We start from the raw sequence: 24,440 nt of genomic DNA, 5'->3' as shown, positions 1-24,440 counted from the left end.
GGAAGTTAGCTGCAATGTTTTCAAGTTGGGATGCAGGGTCTTGAAATTGTTCTGCATTAGAAGAAGAGGCCATACGGGAAGAGGCCATGAATTTGCCTGAGACATGCTTCTCAATAGTGGGTACCAGTGTTGTCTTGGCCAGTCCGGAGCTATTAGTATCACTTTTGGCTGTTCCTCCCTGATCTTCAGTAGAACCTTGTACGTCAATGGGAGAGGTGGAAAGGCATATACTGTTAGGGCATTCCAGCTGAAAGAGAGAGAGTCCACCCTCCATGCTTGTGGGTGGTATGTCCTTGAGCAGAATGTCTTCAGTTGGTGGTTGAGTGGGGAGGCGAACAGATCTATCTCCGGCATTCCCCATGTCTTTGTTATGAGTTTGAAGATGTCTGGATGCAGCATCCATTCGTGTGCATCCATGGTAGTTCTGCTAAAGCTGTCTGCTAGTGCATTTTCTTTTCCTGGTACGAATTTGGCCTGCAGCTGGATATTGAGATTCAGGCATAGATTCCACAGATTCATAGCCATCCGGCATAGAGTGTAGGAATGTGTGCCTCCCTATTTGTTTATGTACCACATGACCGTGGTGTTGTCTGTCCTTATTAACAGATGTCCTTGTTGGAGGAAGGGTCTGAATGCCTCGATTGCATGCCTCACTGCCAGCATTTCCTTTTGGTTTATGTGCATGCTTAGCTGCCCTTGAGGCCATAGGCCTTGGATACGTTTGTCCTCCATGTGTGCTCCCCATCCTCGGTCTGAGGCGTCCGTGGTGATGGTCTGCCTTGTTTTTGGTTTGTTGAAAGGCAACCCTCTGTTGGACTGGCAGGCCTGAGCCCACCACAGGAATTCCTTTTGAAGGCATGGAATGATTGGTATCATGGTTTCTAGACTGTGACTGTGTTGAGACCATACACTCCTTAGGTACCATTGTAATTTCCTCATATGCAGCCTGGCATGTGGAATTAAAATTATGCAGGATGCCATGTAACCCAGGGCCTGCAGGACTTTCCTTGCAGTAAGCTGAGTTTGTCTGGTCAGAATCATGAAGTAATCTGGAAGTTGTTTTTGTTTTTCTTCTGTGAGAAAAGCCATCTGGGTGATTGTGTCCAGATCCGCACCCAAAAAGGTTATCCTTTGGGATGGTACTAGTCTTGACTTTTGGATGTTGACTGTGTATCCTCCCAAGGTCTGTAGCAGGTGTATGGCATAGGCCAAGTCCTTTAACAATTTTTTCTTGTTGTCCGCTTGTATTAGGCAGTCGTCCAGGTATGGATAAATTTGAATTCCCTGAAGTCTGCAATGTGCAATTACTGATGCCAGGCATTTCGTGAATACTCTGGGCGCAGTAGATAAGCCAAAGGGCAATGCTGAGAATTGATAATGCTCTGATCCTGCAAGAAATCTGAGGTGTCTTCTGCAATCTGGTCGGATAGGGACGTGCAGGTATGCCTCCTTGAGATCTAGAGTCACCAGCCAAGACTCCTTGCCCAACATGGGAAGAAGTTGCTGTAGGGTCAGCATTTTGAATTTTGGCACAATGAGATAAGTGTTCAGTGCGGACAGGTCGAGAATGGGCATCCATTGGTTTTCTTTTCTTGGTACAAGGAATAGTCTGGAGTAAAATCCTTGTCCTTGTTCTGTACATGGTACCCTTTCTATAGCTTTCATCTGAAGTAAATTGCTGATTTGTCTTAAAGCCTCTGCCTTCTGGTTTGGTGGAAGGTTTGGCATTCCGCTTCTTTTTGGCAAAGTGTGGAAGTGAAACCTGTATCCTTTGTCTATTATTTGCAATGTCCATGTATCCTTTGTAATGCAATGCCAGTTTTTTGAGAATAAAGCCAGCTTTCCGCCCAAGGGTGCTTCCAGTTGATCCCTGGTAGGCGGAATCAGAGTCAAGTCATTGGGTCTGTCCTGTAGTAGTGGTTGTAGTTGTAGCTGTTGCACTACTCCTCTGGTTGGCAGGCTGCCACTGACGGCCTCTGTAGGGGCCCTTCGACTGACCTCTGCCTCTAGGGCGCCTGTTCCTGCCTCTCTGTGCTCTGGATGAGTCCGGAAAGGACCAATTCTTTGTAGGCCAGTTTCTGCTGAACCTCGGTGGTTGAACTTGCAGGAAATCTTTAACAGTTTGCACAGATGTTGCTTTTTCTTCAACCTTTTTTTAGAATCTCCTGTGCAGGGGAGCCAAATAAATTTTGTTTCTCCATTGGAGCATCGAGGAGTTTAGCTTTGACATGGTCTGGCAAAGATTGCTCCTTCAGCCAGGCATGCCTACGAATAACTGCCCCAGTCATAGCTGATCTGAATGAAGCCTCCAGTGCATCATAGCCACATTTTAAAAAATGATTACTAACCTGTTGTGAGTTATGTACCAAATCCTGAAGGGATTTACGGTCTAAGGGTTCAGGAGAAGAAAGTTTCTTATTCAGTTGATCTAACAAAAATTCTTGGTACTGTATCATATGGAATTGACAGTTTAATGCCCTGGCAGAAAGAGTAGCAGATGTATAAACCTTTTTTCCCCCATCTCTCTCAAGCTCTAGACTCTCTTTCAGAGGGTAGGGGATTTTTGGCAGTAGCGGCTGCAACCCCTTTAGGGCCCTGAGAAATAGTTTCTGGGTCTGCAGCATGGGCTTTATACAGATGGAAATGAGAATCCGGGACCCTGTAATATCTGTCAGGTTTGGCAGGGGCCGGAGGAAAAGAATCAGGGGCTGTACTGACATCATTGTACACATCATCAATTACATTTAGAACAGGAGGTATAGCTAAGGGCCTATGCTGAGGCAAATGCAAAAGGTCCTTAATCTTTTCTAGAATCAGAGAAATCCTGACCTTGCCATTGAAAGTGCTCTCTCATGGAGTGTAAAGTCTCCCCAAAGGAAAATTCTTCAGGAGGGGAGGCCGAAGGGATAGATTCCTCTGCATCTGAATCCTCATAAGGCGAGTAGGCCCCTTCCTGGTGGTCTGACAAATCAGATCCATCCGTGGAGTAATCTGAGGAGTGAGGTTCAGAGGGGTCAGTCCTGGGCCTTTTGTCTGGAGGAGGTTGACAGGCCCTGTCTGGGTGAGGTTGTGAACCCCTAATTAAGGAGATAAGGTCCTCAGCAAGGCTGAGGATCTGTGAACTAGAGGAAGGCCTCTGGGATGTAGATTTGGCAGGCAAAGCTTTTGAAAGTTTGGCAGCTTTAGCCCTGGAGAAGGCCTTAATAGACATACAAGCTGGGGGCCTAGCAGCCCCACGTGCAGGGGTAGAAATGTCCAAAGGTATGGTGTCGGACAATTCCTGAACACTAGCTTCGGTAGGGAGTTCTGAAGCAGACTCAGCCGGGGCCTCTCTGGCCTCGGTGGTCGGAAGTATGGTTTCGGTAGTAGGAATCGCCGTGGACTCGGTTTCGGCCGAAACCGAGACACTCGCGGTAGGCCTAACCGTGGTTTCAGCTGAAACCGTGGGCCGCAAGTGTCGGTCCTTTTCCTTGCGTTTTTTGACCATATGCGAAGTCGGAGTCTCCGACGGCATTTTATAAGCAAAAGCGGCTCAAAAAACTCCTCTGCAAACTCCGACCGACGTCTAAGAGTCCGTCGGTTGAAGGAGGCACAGGCTAAACAAGCCAATACATCGTGGTCTGGGCCTAAGCAAGGAAGGCAGTAAGAATGGAAATCCTTATGAGGTATTTGTTTCCCACAAGTTAAACAATTATTTGCTTTGTCTGACATCGGCTGAGGCAAAAAAGAGTCCCCAATGGGGTACTTAGCTTTTTTCGAAGTCTTCGGTAGCTGAAATCTCTGGATCTGACCGACCGGCACTTGTGAACAGCTTCTGCTTCGGGCACCGCGCGGCATGAAAGACCGAGGAAAATGGCGTCGGCTGATGCTTTTATACCCCAGACGCTCTGACGTCGGGGAAAGTGCGACATCAGCCGAGGCCAGACCCGGACTTTGGAATCCGGCCGACCGAAGGGCTGCCTGAGGCAGGACAACCCATATGTTATGACTGCAGATGCATCCTTGAAGGACATCTCCTCGTGTGAGTTGGAAACGGACATCTTCCGACAGCATGAGCACCTCTTAAACCCTGAAGGCTTCTCTGACATAATGGCCAAAAAAAAACACAAACAATTCCAAAGGGGCAAGCAATACAGGAGTCAAAAATCCAATCCACAGTCCTAAACGCTTAAGTCCATCCCAAAAAACACAAAACACACAGAAACTAGACACATACTACTAGAAAACAAGAACTTCCCAAAAGAAAAAATTCCACACAAACTGCACCAACTAAAACACTGGAAAAGGCTACAAAAGCCAAACAAATGGGAGGGGATGAAAAATGACGGTTCAACTAATGCGGAACACCTAGAGAAACTATGAAACCTAAGAGAACTAAGAAGGGAATAAGGAGAAAACCCAAAAAGAAAACTTACTGTTTTGAAAATTGGAATCCCAGAGGAGCTGAGCAATATGCATCTGTCTAACTGCAGCAAATGAGATCTGAGGGTTAGAGGGCAGCAGAGCATTATGGGAGGGGAAGAGCTTGAGCTAAGCTGTTATCTAAGTATTGCCAGCTTGGATCCAATGTCTGATACTAGACCCATGCATGACGAATGGTGACTAAGTTAACATCAGATCCTACCAAAACACTTGACGTCAGGCCAGTCTCTCCCCCACCTGATCCTATGACACCAAAACATCAGTCATACCTACATTATTGATGGCACAACTGAACATACTATGTGTGAGTGAGTGGAAAAGAAACTCATAATATAAAACTCAATAAGTGGGACAAGCAGATCACCAAGCAAATCACTGAAGGTGAGTAGTAAAGGAGACAAATTCATCAGCCACAAAATGCATCCCAGGAAAATAAGATATTAAATCAGAAAAGGACTTAATGTACATGATAGGAGATGGGGCAGGGAGAATCACTGGCATATACTTTCCTGTAATGGAAAATAAAAATTAGCAAGGGATTTCTACTACTGAACAGAAAATCACTTCAGTGGTGTTAAGAATCATGAATATGTTCTGCAAAGTGTGAAAGTCTTCACATGAGCCATCAATGCAGAAGCTAAGATGGTCTTACCTGAGGGGCCAATAGTTGGGGAAAATGCTTTGTTGCTTCGCACAGAAGAGTTGCTTCGAGCACAGCTTGGGCTTCGTGTATTTACTGTGATAATCTTCCCAGGTGGGGTAAAATTCTGGTCTTCTAAAGAAGTTTTCATTGGAGAGGTTGCAACAGAATTTGTTTCTGGAGACTAAAGAGAAAACACTGAAAATGTTATGTCTGAATAAAGCAAATGACTTTAAAAAAAACACAGGCTCATCAATCTAAGTATTCTACAAGGCTTGTGTGCATCCTCAGTTTTAAGTACGAAAGCCTACAACTCATTCAAAAAACTCTGAATATGGATAATGGATAAAGACTGTACAGATATAAACTGCTGTAACATAGGCAACTCACACTGACCCAAGACCAATTTTTAATGTTGGTGACAGTAAATATAAAACAGCCAGTTACTCGACTAAGTCGCTTAATTATCAGTACTTCCAGTCATATACATAACAATGAAGATAAAAAGCAAAATGATACTACCTAATAAACCTGCCAGAATGCCACTACAGAAAGGCTTTTTTATACTCAAAGGAAACTACAAACCTACAACACGGATCAGCTGCATAATTAATATTTGGTACTGGTCTTAGTTATGCAACCAACAAAGAGAATAAAAAGTTATGTCTTACCATAACGCTCCATCTGAGTTGTCTATCTTCATCTGTCATCACCCGTGGGTTCGGTTCCAATCCTTTGGAACCGACTCAGCCGTTAGTACAGCTCGTGGATGCCAAAAAAACTCTTGAGCACATCCCTTACCCATAATGCTTTGGGTAGATCGAATCTGCTTATGAGAGAAGTAGACAAATGTAATGAATGAGACCATATCTGGATTGAAAGAATCTCCAAAATGATTTTCAAGTGAGCACCTGTTCTTCTAGGAAATCTGCCCAGGGGAAGGTGGGAGGAAAGTTGATGACAGACGAAGATGGACAACTCAGGTGGAACGCAACTTCATTATCTGAAGCTGTCTATCTTCACTCTGTCATCATCTGTGGGACAGAGTCCCCAGCTACTTGGAACCTTGGGTGGACTCAAGGAAGGATATTCCGGAGCACCATCGAGTCAAATGATGCTGTACCCCTAGACACCAGATCTAATTTGTAACGAGTAATAAAGGTATGAGAAAACACTCAACTTGCAGCTGCACTGATGTCATCCATGGAAGTTCTTGACTGGAAGACAGCAGAAGTAGCTACTGCTCTAGATGAATGTGCTTTTGGTGGTATAGGTAAAGAAATATCTCTTTTCCTATAAACAAAGGAAATACAGTCTGAAATCCACTTAGCTTTGTTAACAGGCTGACCCAACTAGAAATTTGAAAAGGAAACAAACAGCTGGTCCGATTTCCTATTGTCCTTAGTTCTGTCAAGGCAGAACCTTAGTTGCCTGTAAACAACTAACAAATGTAATGTGTACTCCCCCTTGATAGAAACATTTTGGGAAAATACTGGAAAATTAATGCACTGATTAAGGTTGGTTGCAGACACAACCTTAGGTAGGAAAGATGGATTGATCCTGAAAGAAACTTGTGAAAGATCAAATATGGCAGCTTGGATGAGAGTACCCGAATTTCTAAAATTACTCTAGCCGAGGTAATGGCCACTAAGAAGACAGTTTTCCAAGAAAGGAACTTCATGTCACACGTACAAGCCAGCTCGAAAGGAGATTGCATCAAAGCTTGCAGCATTAAAGTGAGGTCCGAATGAGGAGTAGGGTCCTTTTAAGGAGGCTTTAAGAGAAGGGCATCTTTTAAAAAAGCTTTATAAAATCTATGCGAAGCAAGGGATTATCCCCGGAACCCACGGTGAAAATTAGAAATGGCTGCCAGCTGAACTTTAATCGTACAAGTAGAAGCATCATCATTGAAAAACAGAGGCTAGGAAGTGAAGAATTTGATGGACTGGTGCAGAAAAAGGGTCAATATGATGTAAGGAGGACAATGAACAAACCCACTTCCATTTACTGGTGTAAAAAGTCTGCGAGTAGATGGTTTATGAGACGCTAAAAGTACATGTTTAACTGGGGAAGAAAGCAAATCATACCTGGCCACTAATGGAATTGGAGATACAAAGCTGTCAGCTTGAGAGGTGTAATGTCTAGGTGACTGATGCTCACCAGATGTGACAGGAGGTTCAGAGTTGGATCTAGAGTCCATGGTCTATGAACTAAGTGAGGCCATAGGAAGGGGAACCATATCTTCCGAGACCAAAATGAGGTAATGAGGATGACTTTGCCCTTCAACTTGTCTTTTTGTAGAAATTTGGGAATTAAAGGAGTTGTTGGTAAAGCATAAAGGAGACCAGGTGGCCAATCATGGAGAAGAGCTTCCCTTGGTTATTCCCCCTCTTTGGGAATGAAGGAAAAGTAGCTGCTGCATTTGTTGTTTACAGGGGAGGCAAAAAGGTCACAGTAAGGCTAGCCCCATACTCAAAAAATCTTTTCCGATCCTAGTGAATTGAGGATCACTCGTGAGGTAGGATGCACCTGCTCAATTTGTCATGTTGGACTTCCACCGGAATATGCGCTGCGATCAGAAAATGGTTGGGTGAGATCACCAACTGCCATACCCTGATGACTTCTCAGCATAAGGGGTAACATTAAGGTTCCCTCTTGTTTGCTGATGTACCAGACCACTGACATGTCTGTCTGAATCAAAATCATTCCTAGAGGTAGAAAGTCCTGAAATGCTCAACACCAACACTATTCTCATCTCTAGAACATTTATGTGCAGATTAGACTCTGTTGAGGACCAAGTGTCTTGGACTGTCTCTCCCTTGCAATACTCCCCACCCCCCTGCCCCAAGCTGGGAAATGTCCCTGGTCACCGTGGCCTTGGGCTGAGGGGAAATGAAAGGGCATCCTTGTCGAACTTGGTTTGAATTAATCCACCATACAAGATCTGTTTTGTATATGTCGGTAATTAATATCAGGATTGACAAGGGATGCTGAAGGACTTACCATTGAACTGCAAGTAACAACTTGAATATACTCATGTGAATCCTGGTTAGGGGAGCAAGAGTTATGGTGGCTGCCATTGATGCCAATGCTCGAAGCACCAGTCTTGCAGGAACTCGCTCTCTTTGTAGAAGAGTACGGACTTGAGTCTGGATATTTTCCAATCGAAAAGGAGGGAGTGAGGCAATGGAGGTTCTTGTGTCTAACAAAGCTCCTATAAATGTTAGATTCTGTGTGGGTTCCAGTGAGGATTCAAAGTTGACTGTGACGCCTAGGTGGTTCCATAACCATAGAACCTTTTGTTTTGCTGACAGAAGTTGCCTGGTGGTAGAGAAAATGAGCCAGTCATCTAAATATGGAAACACCAGGAATCCTTGCCATCTTAACTAAGCTGCTATTACTGTCATGCAATTGGTGAACACCCTGGGGTCTGTGGTAAGACCCAAGGGCAAAACTCTGAATTAGTAATTATTGGCTCTGTCTTTATATGGTAGTGCAGGTCCCGTACAGATGACTGAAATCTTAAAACTTCGACTTTGATATGGCCAAGACCATATGATCAAAGTTTTAAAACTTAGAATGTTCTGAACGGAGATCTACATACAGCGCGGAATGGGAAATTTCCCTTTTCCTCACTGTAGTGCTATCTTGGAGTTGGTATATTTAAACAGAAGGGGGTGTGGGGAGTGCAGGGGGGCTTGTCCCCCTGAAAAAACATCCAAGAATTTTTTTTGTTTGTTTTGCTTTTTTTTTTTCAGGTGTTCAAACTTTTGAAACATCGATCATATGGTCTCGGCCATATGAAAAGCGATGTTTTAAAAGTTCGATCATCTGTAGTAGACCTGGTAATATGCATCCTGAAAATCTACCGAGCACATCCAGTCATCCTTTCCTAAGAACGGAAAAATGGACCAAACCATGACCATCTGGAATTTGTTCTTTTGAACATATTTGTTCAGTACACCAAGATCCAAAATTGGTCTCCAGTCCCATTTTTTCTTTTACACTAAAAGGAATACGGAGTTAAATCCAGATCCTATTTGGTCTGGTGGGACTTCTTGGATGACGTTTTCTAGCAGCTTTTGAATTTAAATGGCTGCCTCTTCCCTCTGACTGGGTGGATCAGGGAATTTCTTTGAACTGGGACGAGAATGGGAAAAGGGCATTGTATAGCCTCTGGAAATTATCTTTTGCACCCAAGTATCAGAAGTGATTTCTTGCCAGGCCTTTGGGTGCAGGGATAAATGTCCCCCAATTGCCTCCAGAGGTGGACAATTGGGCCTCCACTCAGGAGTGTTGAAAGGGTCTCATGAAGGAGTCTCAGGAACCCTGACGCTACAGGCCACCACTGCCGAAAGGGCAGCATCTTCCATTACTGTTCCCCCCTCTGCCTCTGGGGGAACTTTCATCAAGTGTAGTCTGGAAAGACCCTTGAGATGTCCTGAACAACATTTTCCCATCCCCCAATGGTTTCTACAGAAGGGCCTCTGAGGAGTGCAAAAAAGTACTCCTAAGGCAGAAAGGGTTTCCCCTCCTCACACCTAGTTAGTCTCTCTAATAGTGGGGCCAAAAGGGAAGAGCTGTCAAAAGGTGCATTGACAAATGAAGACTTGAAGGGCTCTGCAAAATTGCATAAGCATATCCAGGCATGCCTCCTTATGGGAAATGCCTGAACCTATTGTTCTTGTCGTTCCTTTAGCAACATGAGCAATGAGTCACATGGACAAACTAGAAAAAAGATGGCAGGATAACAGAGGCGCCTGAATCCCGTACCTCTTCTGAAAAAGCTTCTGAAAGAGTATCTGAGAGTCCCTTGATCAGATCTCTCTGCAGCCTTGTCAAATGAAGACCACAGGGCAAAGGTCGATGAAGCATAAACTCTCTTCCCGAATCTATCATTTGCCCGTGACTCCTTGTTGGGGGATGGATAGAGGAACTTTTTTTCCACTACTTCCTTTCTGGTCACTGCCGCTATCACCATGGCATCTACAGCAACTCCCCTAGTCCAAAAAGGCTAGTCTTCTGGGGCTGTTATAATTTTACCTGGTCTCTTAGAGATTGGTTCAGTAGTATTAGGAGCCTTCCAAACCCACCGGGAGATCAATTTGATGAGCTCGTAGGCAGGTGGATACCAAAAGCCTGCTGGTACACAAATTCCTCAATCAAAGGGTCGAGGGACATCCAACCACTCTCTAAGTATTCCCAAGATGTCTCTGAATGAGACATCATCAGGAGGTGATCCGGGGGACCCTTCATCCTCACCAAAATCTGTGTCGTCTATGACGGACTCTTCTGGAGAGTCCAGGTGCTTCCTCTTGCACGATTTCTTCCAAGGGACCTCCTCAAGGAGAACATCTAGGGAGGTTTCAGAGAAAGTGGTAACCCGCTGAGTAGCCTGAGGTTGCAGTACCCGATGTCCCTGTGGAGGAGTTGGTTGATGCTCCACACCTGAGCAGCCAGAGACAGAGGCTCCAAGATGAAAGGATCCAACCTAGTACTGGAAGCAGCCAATGCTCTCTTCATGGCCTCAAAGGCCAACTCATCAGAAGAAAAAGGGTGCTCTGGGGCCATAAAGGAAAGCCTTTGCTCCGAAGTCCCCCCCACTCCACTGAGGTCCCCACAGAGACAGCAGTAAGACTCAAGCATATCCATGCCGACTCACCGAGGCACCAGGACTGCTCTGAAAAACTATGAGCAGACCCAAACGACTCAGAACCAACTGCCAGGCTGCAACCCCAAAAGAAATCCAGTTCCGACAGAACTGAAGTGCTCAAGGTAACTGTCTGTTCTGACGAAAAATAAATGTTTGGAACATGGTTGATTCTGGGAAGAATGGAACTGAAGACTCTAAGGTACCTGTGGAGGTTAGAGAAGGAGGATTTGCAGGTGAAGGGGAAGGTCTTGGGTAGGAGCCGAAGGAGTGCCTGACACACCCTGGGTCCAAAGACTCTTCATCACCAACCTCTCCACATAGTCTTCAGTGAGACTCCTGGAAGAAAAGTTGCGTAAAATCTTACCATAACCATAGATGTCCTTCTCTTCCATGTTGCAATATTCAACTTATGAGTTTACCCCTCTTGCTTTGCGAACGTCCAGCCAGTATACAAATGTTTTCAGTCCCTGTATGCTACATGGGACGTCTGGTGTGGCTCAAAGCCCTCAGAACTGTAAGCGCCAGTCGGACCAGTCCTAGTAAGGGCAACACCAGTCCTCTGCCACCCAGAAAGCTAAATGCAGTCTAACAGGAGGGGGAAGAGGGTGGGAAGAAATACAGCAACATGGAAGAGAAGGACAAATAGAAGTTATGTTCTTACCATAACGTTCCATGTTAGTTGTCTTCTTCTCGCCTTCTTCTTGCTGGATGGGTTCGGAGCCGACCTCGGCTCCACTGCCACTCTAAAAGCTCGAGAGTTGGTTCCACCGGCTCGAGGCTCCCCTTATATCCCACAATGCTAGGCGAGAGTTACCTCAGATCTCGTTTGTAAGCTAACCCCAGCTTATAACAGGAACAGTATAACTGTAAAACAGAATCCACCTCTAACAACAGGAAGAAAGAAGGGTGACCTACATCCTGAACCAAGAAATATGCATAATAGCATATGACTAAGAAAGAGGTAGTAGAAAGAGAGGTCACGATCACAACTCCTCTAGGTCTGTCCAGGCCAGGGGGAAGGAGGGTGGGACGCAAGAAGAAGGCGAGAAGAAGACAACTAACATGGAACGTTATGGTAAGAACATAACTTCTATATGTTAAGTTGTCTATCTCGCCTTCATTCTTGCTGGATGGGACCGTCCTAGCACCTTGTCCCGGGTGGCCTAACGGAACAGACTCCTGAGAACAGTGGAACCAAAGTTAGCTCTATGCCTAGAAGCTAAATCCAACTTATAATGAGAAATAAAAGTGTGAGGAGTAGCCCAAGTAGCCGCTGCACAAATGGTGTCAATAGGCAGTCTGTCTTGGAAGGCTAAAGAAGTAGCCAAAGCTCTGGTGGAATGGGCTTTAGGTTTATTAGGCAATTTTGTTGTCTAATTTCATATACCAGGGAAATCAAAGATGTTAGCCATCTGGATAATGATACCTTTGAAACTGAAAGTCCCTTTCTGCTTTCCGCATAGGAGACAAACAGCTGATCAGATTTTCTGAATTGTTTTGTTCTATCCAAGTAGTACCTTAATTGACGATGAACATCCAGACAGTGTAATTTTTGTTCAGACCTATTGGAATACTCTGGAAAAAAGACAGGGAGGTCAATGCTTTGGTTTAGATTTGATGTTGAAACCACCTTAGGCAAAAAGGACGGGTTAGTTCAGAAGATACTCTGTCCTTATGAAACAAAAGATAAGGAGGACGACAACTGAGTGCTTGAAGTTCTGAAACTCTTCTAGCTGATGTAATAGCCACCAGAAAGAGAGTTTTCCATGATAATAATTTCAAGGAACAGGAAGCTGCAGGTTCGAAAGGGGAAAGAATCAAAGAAGCAAGAACTAAATTTAGGTCCCAAGGAGAAGGAGGATTTCTTATAGGAGGTCTGAGAAGAAAAACTCCTTTCAAAAAGGCTTTGCAAAGTTTGTGGGACATTAGGGCAGATTCAGAAATACCCACATGGAAGTTAGAAATAGCTGCCAATTGAACTTTAAGTGTAGATGGAGATGAACCTGCATGGAAGAGTTCAGCTAGAAAATCAAGGACTAGTTGGATGGAAGCGGTGAAAGGATCTATGTCCTTTCCTTGTGCCCAATATGAGAAGCGTTTCCACTTACTCAAATAAATCTTTTGAGTGGAAGATTTATGGGAAGCTATCAATATATCTCTAACAGAGTGAGATAATTGAGGAAGCCTGGCTATGGTTGGAACTGGAGGAACCAAGCAGTGAGGTTCAGAGAGGGGAGGGAGCGATGAAACTGACCCGACTGATGGATCAAAAGATCTGGAACTAGGTCCAGATTCCACGGTCGCTCCAAAAGAAATCGATGTAGAAAGGGGAACCACACTTGTCGAGGCCAGTAAGGAGCAATGAGGATCAATGAGGCCTTCTGAGCGATAGCTTTCTGTATTACTTGAGAGATCAGTGGGAAAGGAGGAAATGCATACAGAAGTCCCCGGGCCAAACTTGGACTAGAGCGTCTCTGCTGGGTTGGGCTGGTAAAGGAATAGAGTGAAATATTCTCTGCACTTCCTGTTTTGGGGAGTAGCAAAAAGATCGCAGCAAGGCTGACCCCACTTGAGAAAAATTTCTCTCACTACAGAGTCTTTCAGAGACCACTCGTGAGGCATGAGTATAGCTCTGCTCAACTTGTCCGCAATGTGATTGGACTTCCGGGATGTGCGTTGCTATCAGAAAACGCTGAGAAGAAATCGCCCATTGCCACAGTCTGAGTGCTTCTCGACACAGGGGGTATGATCTGGTTCCTCCTTGTTTGTTGATGTACCACACTACAGACATATTGTCTGTCTGGATTGCAATTGTTCCCAAGGGAAGAGAGTCTTGAAGGGCTTGCAACGCTAAAAGCACTGCTCTCATCTCCAGAACATTTATGTGCAAGTGGCATTCGTTTGGTTGCCATGTGCCCTGGACTGTCCTGCCCTGATAATGCCCCCCCCACCCGATCAGGGAGGCATCCGTTGTCAGAGTAGCAACCGGAGGAGGTGGAACAAAGGGTCTTCCCGACAGGAGCTGGGGGGAAGACATCCACCACATGAGATGCTTTCTGCACGCTTGCGTGATCATAATGGTGTGAGACATTGGAAGTTCCTGGTATGACCATTGAGTAAAAAGCATCCACTGAAGGATCCGCATGTGGTATCTGGCTAATGGAAGGAGAGGTATGGCCGCTGCCATGATTCCCAACACCTTTAGAACTAACCTGGCTTTGATTCTGTTGTTGTTGAGAAGGAGTGACACCAATTTGTGAATGTCTGATATCCTTTGGTGAGTTAGCCTTGCAGACATGTTTATAGTATCTAGGTTTGCGCCTATGTAGGTAATAGTACGACAAGGCGACAAAACAGACTTTTCGCAATTTATTGAAATACCCAGTTTTTGACAAACGCGAAAAGTATAATCTCTGGCCATCAGAAGGAGATGCTTGGTGGGAGCTGTGAGAAGCCAGTCGTCCAAATATGGAAACACCTGGAATCCTTGTCGTCTCAGGTGAGAAGCTACCACTGCCATGCATTTGGTAAACACCCGGGGGGCAGTGGTGAGACCAAAGGGCAGGGCTCTGAACTGAAAATGACTGGTTCCCAGCCTGAAGCGGAGGAATCTTCTGGAGCGTCTGTTCATCTTTATGTGATAGTACGCATCCCGAAGGTCTATAGAGCACATCCAGTTTCCTTTGCCCAACAGGGGAAGAATGGACTGCAGCGTGACCATCCGAAATCTTGTTTTCTTGACTGATTTGTTCAAGACACTGAGATCCAATATCGGTCTCCAGTCCCCTGTTTTCTTTGGAACTAAAAAGAACCTTGAGTAGATTCCGGATCCTTGTTGGTCTGCTGGCACTGGCTGAATTGCTCTTTTTGCAAGCAGTTTTGAAATTTCCAAAGCTGCTAGATCCCTTTGAGCGGGTGGAACACCTGGAAGGAATTTTTTTGACTGATTTGGAAAACGAAGAAAGGGGATGGAATAGCCTTCGGAAATGATGGACTGTACCCATTTGTCTTGAGTCAGGGATAGCCAGGCTTCTGGGTACAGTGACAATCTTCCCCCGACTGCCTCCGAAGATGGGCAGTCGGGCAACACCTCAGGGATGCTGAAAAGGCTTGTCAGGGAAGGCTTCCCGATTGCCCTGGTTCTGCGGACCCCCCCTGCCCCTAGGGCGACGTCTACCATTGTTATTCCCACCTCTGCCTTTGGTAGGAAAACGACTCTGTGCGTCAGGCGAAGTCCCTTGAGATTGTTTACGGAACCACATCTTTCCACCCTTCTGGCCTTTGGGGTAAGGCCTGGAAGGAGTCGAAAAACGGACTCCGACGGCAGAAAGGGTCTTGCCATCAGTCTCGCACCTAGTCAGGGTTTCTTTCACTTGAGGACCAAAGAGAGATGATCCATCAAAAGGGGAGTTCGTGAAAGACGTCTTGAAAGGGTCCGCAAAATTACATAGCCGCATCCAGGCGTGCCTACGTAAGGCTACACCTGTCCCTGCGGCTCTGCTTGCTCCATCGGCCGTGTAAGAGAGGAGGCGCATGGAGGTGTTGGATATGGAATTAAGGGTAGCCAGCTGCGTGTTCATCTTGTCTTGGAAACCCGCAGCTGTAGGATCCTTTAACATTTCACTCGCTTCCTTGATCAAGTCCCTTTGAAGACGAGTGAAATGGCACAGGTAGTTCAGCGAACGCATGGTAAATGTCGCTGAGGAGAACATCCGCTTCCCGTACCTATCCATGGACCTAGATTCCTTGTTAGGTGGATGGACAGGTACTGAAGGATCAGCCAGTTCCTTCTTTGTGGCAGCAGCTACCACCATAGCATCCACAGAAACTCCTTTTGATAAAAATTGCTTGTCTGATGGAGCTGTGATGAACTTAGAGGGTCTCCTGGGAGTGGGGTCCACTGAATCAGGAGCCGCCCATGCCTTCTTAGCAACCACCTGCATGAGGGGGTGGAAGGGGGGGGACACCCAGGAGGTGGAAGGACGAGAGCCAAACGCCTCAAGATACACAGATTCGTCCTCCGAAGGGTTGAGGGCTGGCCAATTTCCCTCTGTTTCAGGATCTCCAGAATGTCTGCAAATGAGACATCTTCAGAAGGGGAACGGGGAGAACCCTCAGAATCATCCAAATCTGTGTCTGACGTGATAGACTCAGGTGAGTCAATGTGTTTCCTCTTGCACTTCCTCTTCCGAGGGGCTCTTCTGCCAAATCAGGAGAGGCCTCGGAAGAGGATGAAATCCCACAGGGGCTCCTGAGGAGCTGGCTCTCTGTGGTCCGGGATGAGGGAGTGAGTCGACTTACCCTGAGGCAGCATAGAGGGAGGGGCGGACGGAGCCGACTGTGGAGTAGAGCCAGGCTCTAACACACTCCGCATGACCTCGAATGCACCCCTGTCAGGCAGAGCCAGAGGTCCCCGCTCCGAGGAGCTAAGAACCCCCCTCGGCACCGACAGTGATGGCTCCGAGGCCGATGTCGGAGCCGAACTCACCAGCGCCAAGCCCGAGAGGGAGAGGGGGTCGGACAAGGGTCCGATGCCACTCACCCCTCGAGCCGACGAGGGAAGACGGGCGCCGAGATTCTTCCAAAGAAGAATACAGAGCCGACGGAGCCGAAGACAATTGTCTCGGCTCCGACGTAATCACAGTCTCGGTTCCGACACGACCCGGCTCCGAACTCAAGAGAGTCGAAGGAGGAAAATGCTGATGGACCGGGGCAGGCATCGACTGATGAGTCGGGCTCTGAAGCATCTGGGCTAGTGCCTCGGACTTAAGTAGTCGACTCACTACCCTCTGAAGGTCATGATCCGACAGCCTCGATGACCTAGAGGAGTGAGACCTTTGGCTCCGTTCAGACAGCAGGGGAGATCCTGGAGCCGAATGAACGGAGCCAAGAGATGGTGACCTAGACCTCTTCCTAGTTGTCGGCTCCGAAGGTCTGGTCGGAGCCGACACGGAACCTCAATAACCTCGGCTCCGGCCGAGCCGAGGAGCCACAGAAACTGTGGACTGAGACTTATCGGCTCCAGCCGGAGCCGATAAAGGCAAAGGTTGAGCAACCTGAGGTCTCGGCTCAGAAGCCGGAGCCGAAGACCTCGATGCCTTAGAGGGCTTCCCTGTTGAAACTGACAGGGAATCCTCTGGCTTCAGTAAGCCTCTAAGAATTAATTTGTTTTTTCTTTCCTGCAGGACCCTGGGGCTGAAGCCATGGCACACAGCACAGGAGTCCTGCAGGTGCAAAGGCCCCAGACAATAGACACAAGAAGTGTGAGCGTCTGTCAGAGACATTTTCTGACAGCACGCATCACACTTCTTGAATCCGGAGACCTTTGCTTCTTTAGACATTTTTTTTTTGACTGACAGGTGTACACAAACACTCACACAAACACACAAGTTATACCCTGTCAGGAAAACACAATAAATTTGGTAGTAATACTAGTAATTAAAGTACAATAAACTAGAATAAACTACAAGAAACACACACACTCCACTAGGGAAGGGAAGGCCTAAAGGCCCAATGGAAGAACCAAAGGTTCTTGGGGAAAGAAAACGGAAAAATTTAGGGTCGGGAATAAAGTTTTCTAATCTACACTAACTAAGTAAGAATATTAACTTAAAAGGGGTTTTAAAGAGTAATTTTTACAAGAAAAATTAACACTCACCAGGAACCGGTAGAAACAACCAACCTCGAAGCTGTAGCGGCAAACGAGATCTGAGGTAACTCTCGCCTAGCATTGTGGGATATAAGGGGAGCCTCGAGCCGGTGGAACCAACTCTCGAGCTTTTAGAGTGGCCGAGTCGGAGCCGAGGTCGGCTCCGAACCCATCCAGCAAGAATGAAGGCGAGATAGACAACTTAACATCTATGGTTATGTTACGGTTTTACACAACTTTTCCATGTCCTTCTATTCCCATTTTGCAGTATTCAACATATGGGTGAGTGCCAAAGCTCACTGTGAAGGAGGGGGTGGTGGCCTAGAGGTGGTTTATTTATTTATTTACATTTGTTTACCGGGAAATTCCGACTGGATGCAGGTCCTTTTTCAGCAGATGCCCGGGGAGAAAAGCTCCACATTATGTACATGACAAGTACAGATAAAAAGTTGCAGCAATAGTAAACATTACAGGTTGTTGGCTTTAATACAATAACAAGATACTGATTATCAACAGTATATACAGTAAATGTTGCAAGTTAAGATAGTTTTTTGCCATTTATATTAGTAGTAACAAAGCTGTCAGACAAGATGTTAAAGTATGTAAAGACAACTAGCTATTTCTGACTGAGGTTAGTAGTGGCGGTAGTATAGTTGGGTTTAAGAGTCTAGGTGGGGGTGTTAGTCTGGATTAGAACAAGGACAAAGCTAGTGCAAATTTAAGTGGAATTTGAGCGCAGTCTTGAATGGGCTGCTGGAAGGTAGAGTAGTTATAGAGGGTGGAAGATTGTTCCAAAGTTTAGATATGGTACCTGAAAATATGGCTTCTCCTGCTGAGTTTTTGGGTTTGATAACACTGAGTTGATTTTTTTTGCTTGATCTTAGGGGCATAGTGGGGTGATAGGGTTGGAGAAGGGTTTGAAGGGAAGGGATGTTAAGGAGGTGGTTAATAAGTTTATGAGCAAGGGTGAGTTGATTAAAGTGAAGGAGTTGTGGGAGTTCTAGCCAGTTTAGTTCTTTAAGGGAGATACAATGATGGCTGCGATAGGAGGTTCCAGTGGCAAATTTAGCAATTTTGTTGCAACAAGCATCCAGCTTGTGCAGGTCGGTCTGTCTAAGGTTAAGTATGGGGGATGCGTACAGTAGGGTGGAGATTAGCTGGGAATTGGCTATGGAAATTCTAGCCACCTTGGTTAGGAACTGGTGGCTTCGATATAATGCACCAAGTTTCTTGTGAACTTTTTTTTATTATGAGAGATATGTGGGTGTCAAATCTAAGTTTGTCTATTTCCACATAGAGTAATTTTGTGTGTTCTGATGGAGAGATGATGGTATTTCTCTTTGGCAAGAATGTTGAAGTGGGGGATGTTCTGGGTGGCTTTGGAAGGTTGGAACAGGAGAAGTTTTGTCTTACTTGGGTTGAGTAGGAGTTGAGCATTTGACAGCCGGCTTTCTACAGAACAGAATGATTCCTGTGTGATTTGTTGTAGTTCTGGTAGAGTGGGGGCAGAGCAGATGAGAGCAGAGTAGTCTGCATACTGTATAAGAGATGCTTGTGTGATGGCAGTATGTAGGTTGTTAGTGAGAATAGCAGAGGGCCAAGGATAGACCCTTGGCGAACTCCGAAAGTAACTGGGAGGCTAGGTGATATGTTATCATCCCAGATTACTGATTGCTGGCATCTGTGTAGATAACTGTGGAACCAATTGCAGGCTGATTGTTAGGAGGAGAGGTTGGGGAGAGTAGAGAGTAGTAGCTCATGAAATATCATGTCAAAGGCCTTTGAGAGATCTAGAAACACGGCAGTAGAGAAGAGGCCATTGTTTTTGTGATGAAGTATAGTGTTGGTGAAGGAGAGCAGAACAGAGGTGGTGCTGTTAATTGGCCTGAAACCATGTTGGGTTTAGGAGAGGAGATTATTAGCTAGGAGGTAGTTGGAGACCGGGGTGTTGATACATTTTTCAAGTATCTTGGAGAGAGGAGAGAGGATAGCAATGGGGCGGTAATTGGAGAGGTCAGTGGAGGGGGTGCCTTTGTGGAGGGGAATGATGTGGGATATTTTCCATACTGAGGGAAAATAGCCTTCTGCTATGGAACTGTTGATTAGAATTGAAATTGGGTAGGCTAGTATATCAGCTGCAATTTTGAAGTATTCAAAGGGGAGGTTGTCAGCTGTGAGTTTGGTGGGTTTAAGTTTTGACAATAATCTTTTTATGTTAGAGGTAGGTACTGAGGTGAAGAAGAAAAGACAAGTGTTGTGGGGGGGGGGCTGTTGTAGGGAAGTGTTTGTTTAGAGATGTTAAAGTTTCAGTGAAGTGTTTGTTGAAGGATTCAGCAATACTGCTGGAGGAGGGTGGAATGGACGGCTGGGGGGTAATCAACCTTCCCTGGGTGGAGGATAGTGTTAATAGTGGACCAGAATTGCTTAGGGTTGTGGTTGGTGGATTCATAGTAGAGTGATTTGTCTAATTTTATATGCTTTTTGGCTTTATTGCACAGTTCAAGGAATGATTGCCTTTGAGTTATTTCTTGTTAGTCGCCAGTGCTTCCAGGCCTTATCTCTGGATTTCATTAGGGCTCTGATGGTCTTCAGTAACCATGGGGAATGCCTGGATCTGACTTTGGCATTTCTTACAGGAGCATGGGTGTTTAGGATGGAGAGGAAAGTACTGCTGAAGAAGTGGACAGCCTCATCTAGGTTGAGGTATTTTAGTGGTGACCAGTTCATTTTTTGCAGGGAGGAGATGAAGGAGTTGAGGTTGAAGATGGACTTGTTCTGTATTTGCCTGTGGATAATGGGCTTCAGACTGTGTGGTGCCGAATTAGGAATGTGGGAGTGTGGTCACTAAGACTGTCAGGTAAGCAGCCTGCTAGGTAAGAGTGAGGGGCTTTGTTGACTAGGATCCAGTCAAGTAAGGTATGATTGTTAGGGTTTTTGTTGATTCGGGTAGGGGATTGAATGAGTTGAGTGAACCCATGGAGATTAAAGTGAATGGTTGGGCGACTGTTATTACAGGATAGCCAGTTGATGTTAAAGTCACTGAGAATGATGGTTTCCTGGAGTAGAGATAGAATAGCCCAGCTCAGGAGACTTTCTAGGGGCGTAATATTTTGCCCTGGTGGGAAATAGCATCCTATGATATTGATTGTTTTGTTTGGGTTTAGTTTGAGATTGGCATAAAGGATTTCTTCATTGTTGTGGTGAGGGGGAGATGAGTTCAGGAGTTGAATATTGAGGTGGTGTTTAAATATCAATGCTACACCACCTCCTTTTTTGGACAAACTGTCTATGCGAAGGATGTTGTACTCAGGTGGAAGTATTTCCTCACTTTTGATGTGAGGTTTGAGCCAGGTTTCAGTTAGGAAGAGAATATCTGGGGAATATATGCTTATGCTGGCGTGTAGTTCTTGGATTTTATTGCATATGTTTCTGATGTTTAGGGGCATTATAAGTGGGCCTGTTGTTTTCTTGTTGGCTAGGAGTTGAGTTGTGGGGAGTTGCTTGGACTACGGTTTCCAGTTAGCCGTGAAGGACAGCCCTGGCAAAACTTACCCTGGCCTTGGAAATGTGGTCTAACTTGTAATGTTTGGTGAAGGTGTGCACTGATGACCAAGTGGCTGCTTCAAAAATGGCAGAGGTATCCAGACCTTTGAAGAAGGCTCCTGAGGAAGCCATAGCCCTGGTAGAGTATTATTTGACAGTGCCTTGCAGGGATTTCCCAAGGTATTTGTAGCAGAAGGTGATGGCTTTGGAAATTCAGGCAGAGATGGTTTGTTTGGTTACTGCCTTTCCCAGGGCTCTGGGAAAGAAGGAGACAGTTGATTAGCCTATCAGATGGGCTAGGCTTTATGCAGGTAAAACACGAGTTGTCTGTGAACATCCAGGGAGTGAAGTACACTCTCACTGTACCCCCTTGTGCATTAGGGAAGAAGGAAGGTAGGTGGATGGCTTGATTCAGGGAGAGGTCATTCACCACCTTGGGCATGAATGAAGGGTTAGTTCTAAGAGTAACCCTGTCATTGTGGAAAACTAGGAAAGGTGGGATAGCCATGAGGGCTTACAGCTCTGATACTCTTCTGGCTGAGGTCAAGGCCACGAGTAGCACCATTTTCCATTACAGTATTTTAGGGAAGCTTTGTCTGTGGGCTCAAATGGAGGGAGCGTGAGCTTTTCCAAAAGCTAGTTAAGGCTCCATGGGGGTGGGGTGGTTTTCTGGGGGGGGGGGGGCTTCAGGTGAAGAACCCTTTGAGAATCAGCTTAGCTGGTAGTATGGACACAAGAGAGGGTTCCAGGGGAAGGCATGCTGAAATAGCAGACAACTGGGCTTTAATGGAGGAAATAAGCCAAGCCTGTCTGCAGTCGCTCACACAGGTAAGACAAAACTAGAGGGGTCTCGCTTGCAAGCAGGTCCAACTGTCTTTTGTGACACCATATAGAAAATTATGTCCACTTTGAAAGATAAGATTTTTTTGTATTTGGTTTCCTGGCATCCTGCAGGACAGTGAGCACGTCCTCATTGTAAAGGTGAAGGGGATCAGGATCCTATCAGCCACACAGTGAGGTGTGATAACTGCCACTGTGGGTGTATTTAGCATCCCTTTTGCTGTGTGAGAAGGTCCACTCTGAGGGGTAACTTGTGGTGATTGCCCTTGGAAAGTTGTAAGAGTAAGAGGAACCAATGCTGCCTTGGCCAGTAGGGAGTCACCTACAAGATTTCTGGTCTATCCTGCTGAATTTTCAGCAGGACCGTCTAGATCAGTGGGAAGGGAAATGCAGAGAGAAACATCCCCATCCAAGAGACTGAGAAGGCATTTATTGCCAGTGCCCGAGGATGTGGTGCCCTGGTGCAAAATCCAGGAAGTTGCCTGTTAATGGAGGAGGCAAACAGGTCTATGTGAGGTGTACCCCACCATTGGACCAAATCCAGGAAGACATCCCTGTGAAGCATCCATTTGTGGCTGTTTGTGATGGCTCTGCTGAGATGGTCTGCCTAGGAGCTCTGTAGGGAGGGAATGTACACTGCCTGCAGGGGCACCCCTGTGAGGGGGCGAATTCTCATACTAGAAGAGCTAGTCTGCAAAATAAGTAGGACTTGGTCCCTCCCTGTTTGTTGAGGTACCATAGGACTGTGGGATTGTCCATGAAAATCTTTAGTGGGCTTTTCTGAAGATATGGTTGGAAGGCTCAAAGGGCCAGGAGGATTGCCCTCATCTCTCGAACACTGATGTGTTCTTGATTTTGTGGCTCTGGCCACAGACACTGCACCGTACGATGGCCCGGAGTTGCTCCAAAAGCCCATGTCTGAGGCATCTGTTTGCATGACCTGTGTGGAAAGGGGTGGTTGAAGGGGAAGACCAGGACTGAGGGTTACTTGCGTCAACCACCACTGGATTTCTAACATGAGGCATGGTGGGGGGGGGGGGGGCTGTAATCCCAGGGGGTGGGAGTGTTATGTCCAGACTGACCTAAGGTACCAATTACAGCTTTCTCATATGAAGTCTTGCTAATGGTAACATGGGGACAGTGGCTGTTGACTGAAGGACCAAAAGTAGGTGTTCTGTCAAGTTTTCCACCTTTTGTGGGGGAAGGTAGGCTTTCACGACATCTGACCGAATTCTGCACCCCAAGAAAACAATGTCCTGATTAGGTTCCAGGTGGGATTTTGGGTAATTTAACTGGAATACTAGGAGGGAGACAACCAGGTGTATATGTTGCAGAAGGGTTTTTCTTTGTTGCCTGCCTGTATCAGCAGGTTGTCCAGATAAGGGAATATCTGGATCCCTTTTGTCCTGCAGAAGGCAATCACTGGAGCCAAACATTTGGCGAAATCCCTGGGTGCAGTGGAAAGCCCAAAGGGCAAGGCAGGCAACTGAAAGTGAGAAGGGCCCACCAAGAACCTCTGGTATTTCCTGAAGGTGGGCTTTATGGGGATGTGAAGATAGACATCCTTTATATCCAAGGTGGACAGAGACCCCTGGAGGATAAGAAAAAGAAAGGGTTGGGTAGGGTCAACATCCTGAAAGTTGGAACCATTAGGAATAGGCATGAGATATGAGAGGTCTCAAATTGGTCTCCAAGGACAGTCTTTTTGGAACCAGGAAAATCCTGGAGTAAAAACCTCTTCCTTTTGCTGCGGTGGCCACTGGTTCTATGGTGCCTTGAGCTAGCAGTGCCTGTAGTAATTATTTAAATTTATTTATTTATTTACATTTGCTTACCAGAAAAGTCCAACTGGGCCAGAAGCCCATTATCAATGGAGGCCCGGGGAGAAAAGCTCCACAGAAATACAAGCAATATACAGTAATTAGATAGTACAATGGTACACATACAGTAAGATGTAGAATACATATCTTATAGTTAGTCTATACAAAGTAGTATTCAATACAGTTTTCTAGTAGATACAAGTTCAAAAAGAAAAACAAGCATTTCAGTGAAGATCACGGTGAGAAAAAAATAAAGTTAGTAGTGTGTACGTATTAAAAAAGAAATTATGTCTTACCATAACATTCCATCTGTGTTGTTCATCTTATTTCATTCATCACTGATGGGTTCGGTTCCGAGCCCTCGGAACAGAGTCGGCCTATTATAAAGCTCGCGCCAGCCAAAAAAAAACTCTAAAGCTAAGTCTCTACCCAGAATGCCCTTCTCCGTTACCTCAGATTGAGTTTGCTAAGAAAGGAAGTAAAGCCGAGGCCACTTCTACGCAAGTACCCTAGTGCACCACTTAGATCCAAAGCATCCCCCAGGAGCCTTTGAGGGAGAGGGTGGTGGAAAGTGATGAATGAAAGATGAACAACACAGATGGAACGTTACGCTAAGACATAACTTCCTTATCTGATATTGTTAATCTTCTTTCCATTCATCACTGATGGGACAGAACCCCAAGCTACCTTGAGGTCCAAGGGCGACCCTTATGGAAGAACATTCCGCAGTACCACTGAGCCAAAGACAGCTCTCCCCCCTGAGACCAGGTCCAATTTATAATGATTGACAAAGGTATTAGACTTAGCCAAAGTAGCTGCTGCGCAGATGTCATCTACGGATGCCTTGGAATGGAATGCTATAGAAATTGCCAT

The 24,440-nt window shown here is 45.9% G+C and overlaps 1 protein-coding gene across 1 annotated transcript in view; it reads right to left on the bottom strand.

Annotated features, from left to right (window-relative positions):
- The window catches only part of CRAMP1 (cramped chromatin regulator homolog 1), a 1,694,263-nt gene that overhangs the window by 1,096,860 nt on the left and 572,963 nt on the right, over positions 1–24,440 (bottom strand). The window contains exon 5 of the mRNA XM_044088908.1: positions 5,075–5,246. Within this exon, the coding sequence (XP_043944843.1) occupies positions 5,075–5,246 (172 nt within the window). The remainder of the gene's footprint in view (positions 1–5,074; positions 5,247–24,440) is intronic.

Source organism: Protopterus annectens, chromosome 12.part0 (assembly GCF_019279795.1).
Source record: "Protopterus annectens isolate FY-2018-M chromosome 12.part0, PAN1.0, whole genome shotgun sequence".
NCBI lineage: Eukaryota > Metazoa > Chordata > Ceratodontiformes > Protopteridae > Protopterus > Protopterus annectens.
Note: the sequence above shows the minus strand (reverse complement) of the source record. Positions and strands in the feature narration are given on the sequence as shown.